The 13,146-nt window shown below is 47.6% G+C and overlaps 1 protein-coding gene across 1 annotated transcript in view; it reads right to left on the reverse strand.

Annotated features, from left to right (window-relative positions):
- Positions 1-13,146, reverse strand: part of TOMM40 (translocase of outer mitochondrial membrane 40) — a 306,671-nt gene that overhangs the window by 113,454 nt on the left and 180,071 nt on the right. The window contains exon 8 of the mRNA XM_085615475.1: positions 10,934-11,010. Within this exon, the coding sequence (XP_085471601.1) occupies positions 10,934-11,010 (77 nt within the window). The remainder of the gene's footprint in view (positions 1-10,933; positions 11,011-13,146) is intronic.

Consider the following 13,146-nt stretch of genomic DNA (forward strand, 5'->3'; position numbering starts at 1 on the left):
GGGATCTCGTTTTGACCAGTGCCCAGTACATACCATAAGATGGCTTCCCTGCTCACTTGTAAATATCTACCAATAAAACTTGACAGCACAGATCACAGCAGAGATGTCCTCCCATAAAATATGACGCACCATACCTTCGGGATCAAGGCCGGCTGCAGGGGAGACTATATATTCAACACAGGGACTTTGGCCTGACACACAGGAGGGTGTCATGTCGTGTTTTCACTCATGGTTTGCACCATGTCACGCAGACTGAAATGGCAGTGTGTGTGGGATTTGTATGTGGGTCCCTGGGTGTGGCACAAGATATGCTGCAGCTCTTAGGGAGTGTCTTTAGTGCCCACGCCCTAGGTACCACTTACAAGGGACTTCCAGGAGGGCTGAAGTCCTTTGCCAAATGTAGCACAAGTAGACAACACCTTGTTTTAGGGAAGGAGCGCATGGCACTGAGGTAGACAACACCTTGTTTTAGGGAAGGAGCGCATGGCACTGAGGTAGACAACACCTTGTTTTAGGGAAGGAGCGCTGGCACTGAGGTAGACAACACCTTGTTTTAGGGAAGGAGCGCATGGCACTGAGGTAGACAACACCTTGTTTTAGGGAAGGAGCGCTGGCACTGAGGTAGACAACACCTTGTTTTAGGGAAGGAGCGCATGGCACTGAGGTAGACAACACCTTGTTTTAGGGAAGGAGCGCATGGCACTGAGGTAGACAACACCTTGTTTTAGGGAAGGAGCGCATGGCACTGAGGTAGACAACACCTTGTTTTAGGGAAGGAGCGCATGGCACTGAGGTAGACAACACCTTGTTTTAGGGAAGGAGCGCTGGCACTGAGGTAGACAACACCTTGTTTTAGGGAAGGAGCGCTGGCACTGAGGTAGACAACACCTTGTTTTAGGGAAGGAGCGCTGGCACTGAGGTAGACAACACCTTGTTTTAGGGAAGGAGCGCTGGCACTGAGGTAGACAACACCTTGTTTTAGGGAAGGAGCGCATGGCACTGAGGTAGACAACACCTTGTTTTAGGGAAGGAGCGCATGGCGCTGAGGTAGACAACACCTTGTTTTAGGGAAGGAGCGCATGGCGCTGAGGTAGACAACACCTTGTTTTAGGGAAGGAGCGCATGGCACTGAGGTAGACAACACCTTGTTTTAGGGAAGGAGCGCATGGCACTGAGGTAGACAACACCTTGTTTTAGGGAAGGAGCGCATGGCGCTGAGGTAGACAACACCTTGTTTTAGGGAAGGAGCGCATGGCACTGAGGTAGACAACACCTTGTTTTAGGGAAGGAGCGCATGGCGCTGAGGTAGACAACACCTTGTTTTAGGGAAGGAGCGCTGGCGCTGAGGTCGAGGCTAGCAGCCCCGAGGCACTATCAAAGTCGAAAATCAGCATCGAGTAGCTAAAAAGGGGGCCAAAAGTGTGTTAGTGGGGGGGGGGGGGGGGGGAGGGGAACCAACAAAATCCAAGTTCTCTGCAGTGTCTCATGTATTACCGCTAAGCTTAGAATTATCCTCTGATCAGCCTAAGTGCTCTCCCACACTACCACAAAAGAGAGCACAGGTGTGATCTCCTTGAGCCTCTGATCGAGGCACCCGTCACCAGACAAATCATCATCTATGGGGAGGTAAGTGACGTCCTCCTGCTCCATAGATTACGCCGCCCTCAAAATCCTCCATGAGTGTATATGAGGTGTCTTAATCTATGGAGCAAATACAGGCAGGGTAAGTCTGGATAAGTATAATTGTATCCCACTAGAAGCAGAGGATTAATAAAGTCAGGGAAGTGTGGTACTTTCACCCAGTTTCAGGAGGGTTGCGTGCCGCCTGGGATTGACACAATAAACACCCCACTGGGGCTGTTCTTATCCACAGTGAGAGTGCCTCTCTCCAGGGGGTGGCTCCGATTAATACGGGAAAACAAGTAAAATGAATGCTGCCCAGAAATTATAGCTATCACACGGCTTACCGACTTTCCCCATACAAGTAAATGGCACGCACCAGCCACCGGGATATAGAGACCCGCTGAGCGCGAAAGCAAGACATGTCGGGGCCTTCTAGCAGCTGGCTAACCACACGGCGCACCAGAGCCTGGCAGACTAAAGCGACTTTGTAGGAAATAACGTCCTTGCGGTCATGTTAAAAGTGGGAGAAAACAAACCAGTTAATCAGTGCACACACAGTTGAGAGGCATCCGGGGTGCCAGAATGATCCCACTTGGTACATGTAAAACATTTACCCCCAAGTTGAGAACTGAAAATATGAAGGCACTTATTCGTCTGCTTCCGGATCAGCGAAGAAAAAGGACAGAGTCTCTGCGGGGATTGTTACATGGAGCTGAAGCCCTCTGATTGGTTGAACTGTTTGTTTTCTCAAGGGCTCCTGGGAAATGTAGTTTATGCTATAATCGATAAATGTAAAAGGCTGGTGGTTGATTAAAGTGAAGAAAGTAAAGCTTAAACCGTGCCTCCCAGTCCTGACTTTGAATCCTGATCGAAGCCCGCTCTTAGGGTCTGAATTTCTATTGTGAGCCTTTTTGGCAGGTGAAAGAGCGGCACGCTGCAGAGGCTTTTCTTCAGAGCAGAGGTATCCCTGGCCTTTGCCTTGTAGAGCGGGCAGAAGAGGTGGCCTTCCAGGTCATGCAACCCTTTGCGTTGTGCTCGGGGTACAAGCATTAAACTTGTTCTCGTCTGTGGGTCATCATAGAAGAGTCATTACTACTTAGCTAAAAACAGAGGTAGCTGAAAATGGAGCCCAGCTCACAGTAACTTGATGCGCAGTAAAGACGGGCGGTATGTTGGCCTCTAGAGTGGAGTACCGCAATCTGATCTCATTAACGGAGGATCGTGGCCTTCAATGAAGTGAATTAACAAGTTACTTACCTTCGGTAACAATATATCTGTAAGAGACCGATTAGTTATAGATTCCTTACCTTAAAATTACCCCAGGCGTCAGACTGGATCCGGACATAGCAAAGAGCTGGTCATCCTCCCGGAATTGCTTGGTGCGATCCAAATAAAATGAAAACGCACATTTTGGATCCAGATGGTGGAGCCTCTCCTCCTCCTTAGAAGGAAACGGAGGCGGAAAGAAGGTGGGAAAAGTAATGGTTTGACCAATGTGGGAAGAAGTAAACACCTGGTTCTGAGGACGACCTCTTGTTCGGATCAACAGCCAGAAATTGAGTTTTTGAAGAAAGGGTTTGCAGCTCAGTCACCCTGCGTGCAGAGGTGATGGCCACCAGAAAGGCAGTTTTCAAAGTAAGAAGCCTGAGAGGACAGTTATGTAGCGGTTCAAAGGGAGCGCACATGAGATAGGTAAGCACCAAGTTCAAGTCCCACTGAGGCATTACGAAGGGAACAGAAGGAAAAAGATGAGTAATGCCCTTAAGAAATCTCTTTACAACAGGGGACTTGAAAAGAGAAGGCTGACCAGGAAGCCTAAGGAAGGCAGAAATGGCTGAGAGGTAACACTTAAGAGTGCCCAGAGCAGAGCCCAGCTGGGCTAAAGAGAGAAGGAACAAGAGGACCTCAAAAAGAGGGGCGGAAAGGGGGGGGGGGGGGGGGGGATCTACAGCCTTTGCTGTGCACCATGCCACACATTTGTTCCATCTGCAGCCATATACTGAAGGAAAGTGGCTCTGTATATACGGTTCCCAAATAGGTACAGTGTGTACAGAGTCCACAGTCCCCAGAGGTTTGGCAGAGGCTAAAGTTAGATATAACCTTACTCTCTAAAGTGGTAGCCTGGTCGAGCAGTAAGGCAGTATTAGAGGACAGTGTAAAGCATTTGTTGTACACACTCAGTCAGCAAATAGTTCCACACACTCAATAACTGAACTCTAGGCCAATGGTTTGTATAAAAATAGGTAGTTGTTTTATTTTAGAACTAACAATAGGTATCAAAATAGACTTTCTCAGATTGAGAGGCTTTAGGTAAATACTTTTCAAAAGGCAACAGACTTTGGATGCAATAGTTACAGTGGGTGCAATAGGCAACACAGTTTCAAACACAATAATACATTGAGCTCAATGGGAATTTCAAGTTAAATACAATTCATTACTTTAAGGATTACTTTTCTAACCACAGGACTAGATCCTGGATTCAGTCCTGGGACAATTCGTCGAAATAGGTTTGTAAATATGATTTAGTTACTGCTGTGATTTTTAAGCAATATTTTGGTATTTTAAAAGTTGGCACTTATAAACTTTTTCAAATAAAATCACCAATGTTATCCTACGGAAGGAAATTCACTTAGCAGGTAAGTGGGGTTAGTGTTACTTTTTCTAGGTCAGTGTTGGATCCTGGATCCAGCATTAGTGTACCACCTGTAAGCAGTTGAGAGAATGTGTTTAGGTTATACAGGTGATTTTTAACGAATATAAGTAAGAAATTTCACAGAAAAACAGTCAATGGTTTCCTATGGGAGAAAATTCAAGTTACGGGTAAAGTATGTTCTCGATACTTTTGTAATCCAGTGCTGGGCTCCTAGGTTCAGCACTGGGACATCTATCTAAAACAGGTAAGTAATTACGTTTTCACAGTTGGTGCGATTTTTAAAGAATATCTGTAGTTTGCAAAAATTGACAAGAAATTTCACAGAAAAACAGTCAATGGTTTCCTATGGAAGAAAATTGGGTTAGCGGTAAGTACGGTTGTAAGTACTTTTCAGGGTCAGTGCTGGGCACCAAAATCCAGCACTGGGATGTCTCCCGATAGCAGGTGAGTATTTTCGTTTTCGTTACTCGGTTGATTTTAGGTGAATATTTTAAAGTTTAGAAACTCCACACTTAAAAGAAATTTCAGAAGAAACCAGTCAATGTTACCCTATGGAAGAAAAGAGTTATCTGCTTTTGGGTAAGTACTCGACTGGCAGAGTTAAGGTTCTGGGCATAAACTCTGGGGTCTACCAGGGTCATGTAAGTACAGTTGTTACACCCTCAGCGGCACCCGGGTGCAGAGTGAGTTAGGCCCAATGTTATCCTATGGTAGGCAGGGGGCCCGTGGTTGGTGGCTGCTGGCTAGCAGGACACGCGGCTGGGGAAGCTGGGCTCCTGGTCACTTGCTCAGGGCAAATGGGGAAGTAGGTTAGAGTAGAAGTTGCACTGCCAGGGCCACTCGGGCGGCTGGGTGCAGGGTGCTTTTGAGCCATCGGGCGCTCAATGGATTGCAATTGAAAAGCTCAAGAACGAACAAAGGCTGCAAGCTCGGGGACGAAGATTCTTCAGGTGCGACCACCACTTCGACAGGTAAGTTGGGTAGTTGGAGGATAGGTAGGTACCCGGGAGTTGGGCACAGGGGGCCGCAGGGCGCCGGGTGCAGGGGTGCCTTTTGGTGTCGGGAAATCTTACCCTCTGCTGGTCGCGGTTGGAGGGGTCCCTGGTTCTGAGGCTGCAGGCGTCGTCAGGAGCATCGAGGTGGGTCCTTGGGTGCTGGATTCGGGGTCACAGTCGCCGGGGGACGTCCTCGTGGTCTTGGTCCACTCCGGCACAGGCCAGGCTTGGCGGGTGCATAGTGTGCCTGGTTCACAGTCCGGGCTGATGCCAGGGGTCATTACTTGATTTGAGCAGTGCCACTGCTCGTGGGACTCCCAGTTGCTCAGAGTCACAAGGTAGCCAGGTCCTCCGGGGTTTGTGAGGTTGCTGACCACTGGAGATGCTGGGGTTTAGCAGTAGCAGGTTCGAGGGTCGACAGGCCGGTAGGTCTGGGGCCAAAACAGTTGGTGTCTTCCTCTTGTTAGCAGCTGCACGGCGGGTCTTCTTGCTTCTTGATCTTCTTTGGTGTTTCGGAATCAGGATCCAAGTAAGGAAGGTTCAGGGTACCCCTAAATACTAGATTTAGGGGCGTTACAGGTAGGGAAAGGGCAGGGACCAATGGGTCCCTGCCCTTAGATGGGTACACCCCCTATCCTGCCACTCTCCTGTGGAAGGGGGGCAGTAACCTAGTCCTGATTGGGCAGGGCTTCCCATCTTCAAGCTGGCAAGAGCCCGGAGATGTGCTTCACTTCGCCTCCCCCACCTGAGGGGTGGGGTAGGCAGAGGCTGGCACACCCCATTTCACTCCTTGGGGTTTCCAGCCAGTCTTCCCGCCAGAGTGAGGGTCAGAACCGGTAGGGGCCAGATGCTGAGTACAGTAAGTGGCCTGGAGAAGCTCACAAAGGCGGCATGCCTTTGAAGCTTCCCCTGCCCATCCTGGGGGAGGAGACCTAGCACCTCGCCCAGGATGTGCATTGTTGCAGGTCCAGGAGAGTGGATGGCTCTCTACCCAGGGGTCCAGCAACATGTCTGCTGTGTGGCAGCCTAGGCAGCCCCTCAGACAAGACGTGGATTTTAGGTTAGGTTCAGGGGGGCATCTCTAAGAGGCCCTCAGTTGTGCATTGTACATTAAATCCCACACTGGCATCAGTGCCGGTTTAATGTGCTGAGAAGTTTGTTACCAAACTTCTCAGTCTTCAGTGCAGCCATTATGGTGCTGTGGAGTTCGTGTTGACGATCTCCCAGCACCATATACTCTTAAATGGCAGCACTGCACAGTGCCCAGGAATGGACATGGGTACTGTAGGGGCACAGGGCTCCTGTAGCTGTGCCCACACCAATGGCATAGGGCACCCAGCTAGAGGGGTGGCTGATGTATGCCAGGGCAGTGTGTGTTGTGGGCATGGCACACAGAGATGTGTGCCCTGTCGACTCTGTTTCGTTCTGCACCCAGAACGGTCGCCAGTAGGTATTTATAGTTAGGACCACGTTTCCATAGGAAATCCGCAACATTCTATTTTGAATAACTTTGGCGCCGGTCGACGAATCCTCGCGAATTTTTCAGAATAGGTGGGGCGCTACGCTCCGCTCCTACCCTGAAAGTCTCGGGGATTCGTCAAGCGGGGGCTGAGATAAAAGGGGGGTCCCAAAACGCGTTTTTCCCATGCATTTTTCCATAGGACCTTTAGACAGGGCTACAGCCCGAACAGCTGAACAGAATTACTAGAAATTTGGCAGAGAGGTAGTCCTCAGGTCAAGGAAGTGCCTTTTGTAGGTTTGGTGTAAATCTGTTCAGTAGATTCTGAGAAAATAGCCTTTAAATCAATATATATATCTGAGCCAGCTTACGGTGCGCTTACGGTACGCTTACCGTACGCGTACGGTGGCGTGCGCGAGCGCGATTATGATTGGCTCTTAGATCTTAGTAAACATTCGAATCGGCCGAAACCAGGAAGCGGCGGCCGCCATTTTCTCTCTCGCACTGAGAGAGATGATTAACAAACAAAGCACAAAAACATTTAAAGGGGCTGTTTTGACAGCTCCCACACACATAGCCATTTAGAGGGAGTCCCCAAAGATCCCCCAAGGCCAAAAACGGAATTTTAATTTTTTCGCTAATTTCGCCGATTACGCTTACCGTACGCGTACGGTAAAAATATATATATAAAAAAAAAAAATATCCACACTAACCCCACCCCGTGTGCAATTGGTGACCGAAGGTCACCAATTGTGCATGGATTATCACACTTGTAAAAAACGAAAATATTAAAAAAAAAAATATATTAAAAAAAAAATTATCCACACTCTCTCCACCCCGTGTGCAAATGGTGCCCGAAGGGCACCATTTGTGCATGGCTTATAAGTACTGCGAAAAATTAAAATATTACCTTTAAAAACGAAGTGCATCATATGTCCTCCATGTGCGCACGGTGCGCGAAGCGCATCGTGCGTACATGGCCCATCTAGCGTAACGTGGGCACGCGGTGCGCGTAGCGCACGGCGTGCCCACCGTGCGCGCACGGAACGAACTGCGTTAAGTGGGCGCGCACGCCACGAATGGCGTAAAGTAACTTAGCATTTAAAAAACCGTACAAATTCACTGAAAAAACCATAGGTTTCACACACGTTATAGTTAGGAATTAGCATTTAAAAAACCTTGCAAATTCACTGAAAAAACCATAGGTTTCACACATGTTATAGTTAGCGGAAATTTTACTGATAAAAAACCAATGAAATTCCCCCGTTATAGTTAGTGCAGGCAACTATAACTCACGCGACCGCAATCTTCTGCTGATGACATATGTGTCTTTATGAAAAAAAAATATTTGTAATATATGTATAGCTAAAATTTAATGGAAGAAGACATGGGCAAATAAGTGTCTAAATACAGTATTAGCATCACCAGAGGATTGCGGTCGCGTGAGTTATAGTTGCCTGCACTAACTATAACGGGGGAATTTCATTGGTTTTTTATCAGTAAAATTTCCGCTAACTATAACATGTGTGAAACCTATGGTTTTTTCAGTGAATATATATATATATACACACACATATACACAGGGCCCCTAAGGATGGCAGAATAAGTGCTGCAGCCCTTAGGGGCCTTCTCTGGTCACTGTGCCCTGGGTACCTAGGGTACCATTTACCAGGCTCTGGCCTGTGGCCAGAAATGCCAATTGGGTTTAGGTTGTCATGCAGTTTTAGGGAAGGAACACACGCCCTGGGTACCTGATTGGCAGGAGCCCAGGGCACACTCAGTCAAAGTACATCAGCAATTCAGCAAAAAGTGGGGGCATACCATGCAAGAAAGATGGCACTTTCTCACATATACCGTTTTAGTGGAGGGACGCCTGGATGCCAAGATAACATTGCAGACTTTGGGAGGAGGGTCAAACGACGTCAACTGCCGTGCTCAATCTTCATGCAAGGAAGTGGAACCTGGACAGGGTCGGGTGGAGGACCATACTCTGCTGCTGTGACAGAAGATCCTCCCGTAGAGGGAGTCTGATCGGAAAATCGATGGCCATGTTGAGCAGCTCGGGATACCAGACACTTAGTGGCCAATCCGGAGCCACAAGAATGACTTGGGCCCGGTCATGCTTGATCTTCTTCAGCACTCTGGGCAGAAATGGTATAGGCGGAAAGGCGTATAGAAGACTGCAACTCCACTTGCGACAAAAAGCGTCGCCTAGTGAGTGCCGCCTTGGAAATGCCAACGTGCAGAATTGCTGACATTGCGCGTTCTCTTCAGTGGCGAATAAATCTAACCAAGGCTCTCCCCACTGCTGAAAGAGACCATGCGCCACCTCCGAGTGAAGACGCCAGTCGTGATCCATCTTGCACCTGCGGCTGAGTTCGTCCACCCTGGTGTTCAGTGAACTTGCCAGGTGTTGAACCGCCAGGGATATGCTCTGATGTTCCAACCACATCCAGAGATGGAGAGCCTCTTGACATAGGGTCCACAATCCCACCCGCCCTGTTTGTTGCAGTACCACATGGTGGTGTTGTCCATGAACACCTGCACCACTCTTCCCCGGACAGACGGAAGAAATGCTTTTAGTGCAAGACGGATTGCCCGAAGCTCCAAAAGGGTGATGTGGAGCCCGGAGACCAGAGGCCACTGATCTCCGCCTCTCCAATGTGGCGGCCCCATCCCAGCAGTGAGGCATCTGTCACCAGTGTGAACTGCGGTTGGGGAAGGGAGAAGGATCTGCCGTTGACCCAATCCTGGTTCGTGAGCCACCACTGCAATTGACATGCAGTGCCCTCCGAGATCTGAATGCAATCGGACAGATTCCCCAGATGCTGTGCCCACTGGAACTTCGGGTCCCACTGCAGAGCCCACATATGCCACCTGGCATGATCTACCAGCAGGATGCAAGAGGCCATGAGGCCCAGCAGCCTCAGGGTCATTCTGACCGAAACCCGGGATAGAGGCTGAAAGATCGGAATCATAGCCCGAATATCCCAGACTCGCTGCTCGGGACGATAAGCCCGAAACTGTGTCATGTCCAGAACCGCTCCGATGAAAAGGAGCTTGTGAGAAGAAGTCAGGTGTGACTTCGGCACGTTGATAGTAAACCCCAGTGAATGCAGGAGGTCCACAATAGTCTGGAGGTGGGAGACTACTGCCTGGGGCGAGCTCGCCTTCATCAGCCAGTCGTCGAGATAGGGGGGAAGACTGGAACCCCTGATCAGCGCAGGTGAGCTGCGACCACCGCCATCACTTTTGTGAACACCAGAGGGGCGCTGGTAAGGCCAAAGGGGAGCACGGTAAACTGAAAGTGCCTGTGGCCCGCCGTTTACCCAAGGTAACGCCAGTGGGCAGGCAGGACGGGAATGTGAAAATAAGCGTCCTGCAAGTGCAACGCTACCATCCAGTCTCCAGGGTCGAGGGCAGACAGGACCTGAGCTTGCATCAACATTTTGAACTTCTCCTTCCGGAGGAAGCGGTTGACGTTCCTGAGGTCCATCAACAGTTCTTTTTTGCATTTTTTTTATTATGTTTAGAGCACACAACCTCTCAAATTTACACTCCCACGGTGAGTGTTGAGTTCAAAGAGCACAGTCCAAGGTCAATCAACCCATTTACAACAGTATGCAGTAGCAATAGCTAAAATTAAAAGAACATTTAAAAGTTGAAAAAAAATCAGGTAATCCTGTGTAGAAAACCCTCAGGACAACTTTACGAAAAATACCAAAGTTTGGAGAAAAAGCATAAAATAAGAATGTTATACAGAGAATAAGTGAAGGCATTTTATAAGAAGACGCATTAAAACATGACAAATGTACTCCATCAGTAACTTTGGGTCCAGCATGAGGTGGCGTTTCAATCTTTGGCTGGTTCCATTTACTGTCAGCTCAGGGGTTGTGAAGCTTCATTCCCATTTTTAAACCGTTCACTTTATTATTTCACAAAAATATAGTTTGAATTTACTTTGTAGGAATGTACTCAGTAGTAGGTGACTATGTAAAAAGTGCTTTCTTGTGGTCACAGGAGCTTACTTCATTTTATTAAATCGGATTGGTTTACCGTTTATGAACATGGGTTTGTGTCTGACAACAGTCCTACTTCGAGCCGTTTCATTGTGGGTCATTTACTTTCAATAATAACACAAGCCTACGTCACAGCATTGGTACTTTAACCCACAACAATATTGCTGCTGTGCTCACCTCTTACCTGCTCATTTGCTCTGTGGTAGTAGGTAGCGTGAGCACCGGCATGCCCTACCGTCAGGGTCGCGATCCAGTTAGGAGCTACAAGGGAAAGACCAAATAAGGGATGAACAGGAAGGTCACTCTGCAATATTTGAGGATGCTTTTACCAATACATTTTGAAAGATTAAATGGACGGGATCCATAAGGTACAGATACACTGGGTCTGAGGTGAAATAGACACAGAAAAGACACTACTTGATATTAAAGAGGTTCAAGCTGCTAACTCAATACCTACTCCTCATCAGACACGGAGCCCTCCAAGACCTCTACAGAGAGATCCCTCCACTCCCAGGCAGTGTGGGCTTCGAAACTGGAATCAGGGTGGTGAAGGGCACTGAACGGTGCCCTAAGTAGAACCGCGATCCTTGGGGTAACTCAAATCTACTAATATTTGGAATGAACACAGAAATGCAATGCAACCAGAGGCTAGTGAACACGGAAATCCGAAAACACCTGCAATGTCAACAAATTTAGAGGAAAAAAGAAAATTAGCAAATGTAGGGAAAAAGGTAAACTGTTCACAGGATGGTGGTCCTACCTCAAATACACCTTAACCGGATGTTCTAGATTTACAAGGAATGAGTCCGTTTTTACTGAATTATTCTGGTATCCTGACAACGAGGAGCATTTCCAGTTCACAGCCAGACAATGCCATTATGTGGATTGGGCTTACTTTGGAATTGTTTTTTAGATGGTTGTTTTTTTTTTTTTGCTCACAGCCTCACTTGATCTCTCCTCAGCACATGCAGTGTCTGCCGTGAGTCCCCATAGGGCCCACTGTAGTTATCCTAGGTTAGCCTAATTGCACACGCTACACAGGTTGCAGGCTCCTTTTGCTTTGCACACATTACGGAATACACATGTTTGTTTTTGTGTCCCACTTACTTTAGAAATAGGAAATAGGCTTTACACGTTTTGTTATTCCGCTCTTCTACTGGGATTCAGTCATTCAAGGACAGACATCAAGCCCGGTTAGTGGTCGGACACTAACACCTAGACATAATAGGAACACCCAGTTGCTGTTTTCGAAGCATGGCATTTATTTTTATATTAGCCAAGACGAGCCGTTTTGAAAATACAAAGGAGGATTTTTAGCTGAGGGGAGGTTCCAAGACGACATCGCCAGCTTTGTGCAATTTACGGGGCAGACTAGCTAACGGCAAATGCTAGGTGTGGGGCCCGGTACCAACCCAGAGATCTTTGTTACATTATTGTGAGGATAGGCTTAGGCAAATAAACCAATAAACATGATAGGGCTTTTCATTGTGTATGGTTTAATGTGGATGTTAATTACATTACTAAGTTCTGTATGTTTTCTAGTTGCAGCACAGTTGCTTCATAATAGAGCACAATAGTTTCAAAAAGTATTTTAAACTGTTCTTATATCTCCTTACTGTATATTTTGGACATGCATGAGTGAGAAAGAAAGGGGATGACCTGTTACCATGATTTTCCTGAGGGGACTAGAGTGTTGTGTTCTGGGGAGCCAACTTACCTGTTACTCTGGGAAGGTTAGGAAGGCAGGTGAGGCACTACGAGCTAGTATGGATTGGGGCTCATGGGCACTGATGTGGTATAGTGACTCAGTTCCTACATACTGAAGTTCCAGGCATAGTTCTGCTCCTGAACAGAATCCCTACAACACGGTGCAACTAACGTTTGGTCTGGTACTTATTTACGGGTCTCCTGAGTAGTTCTTACATGTCTATAATACCCCTTACACCTTCCACCGGAGACGTCCGTGGGGTTTGTGATAAATTCTCCCTGGTGTTTAGGAAGCAACTAACTGTGGTTTTTCAAGCTTGAAAGTTCAAAAACATAAACCATTTTTGTGTTGCACTTTGTATTACTTTCCATTTCACTTATGGCGGTAGCTCCTGTCACCATTCCATTTAATTGCAGACCCAACGTCCAAGCACATGTAACGCATCATCGACTCATCAATGATGGTGGTGCGTTTATCTTCGCAGTTGAAGCCAACGTTGCTTACCACTTTGAAGTCTTTCATGCTTGGAAAGATTTTCCAGCTGTGGATGGGAATAACAGCACATTCCATACACACACCACCTTCACCATCAGCACCATACAGACCATATGCGCTCATGGAAATTACTTTGTCTTATTGGGAACATCATACTTGGTTCCTAGATGCCCTTCAACATGTAGCTACACCCG

This window comes from Triturus cristatus, chromosome 7 (assembly GCF_964204655.1).
Source record: "Triturus cristatus chromosome 7, aTriCri1.1, whole genome shotgun sequence".
Taxonomy (NCBI): Eukaryota; Metazoa; Chordata; class Amphibia; order Caudata; family Salamandridae; genus Triturus; species Triturus cristatus.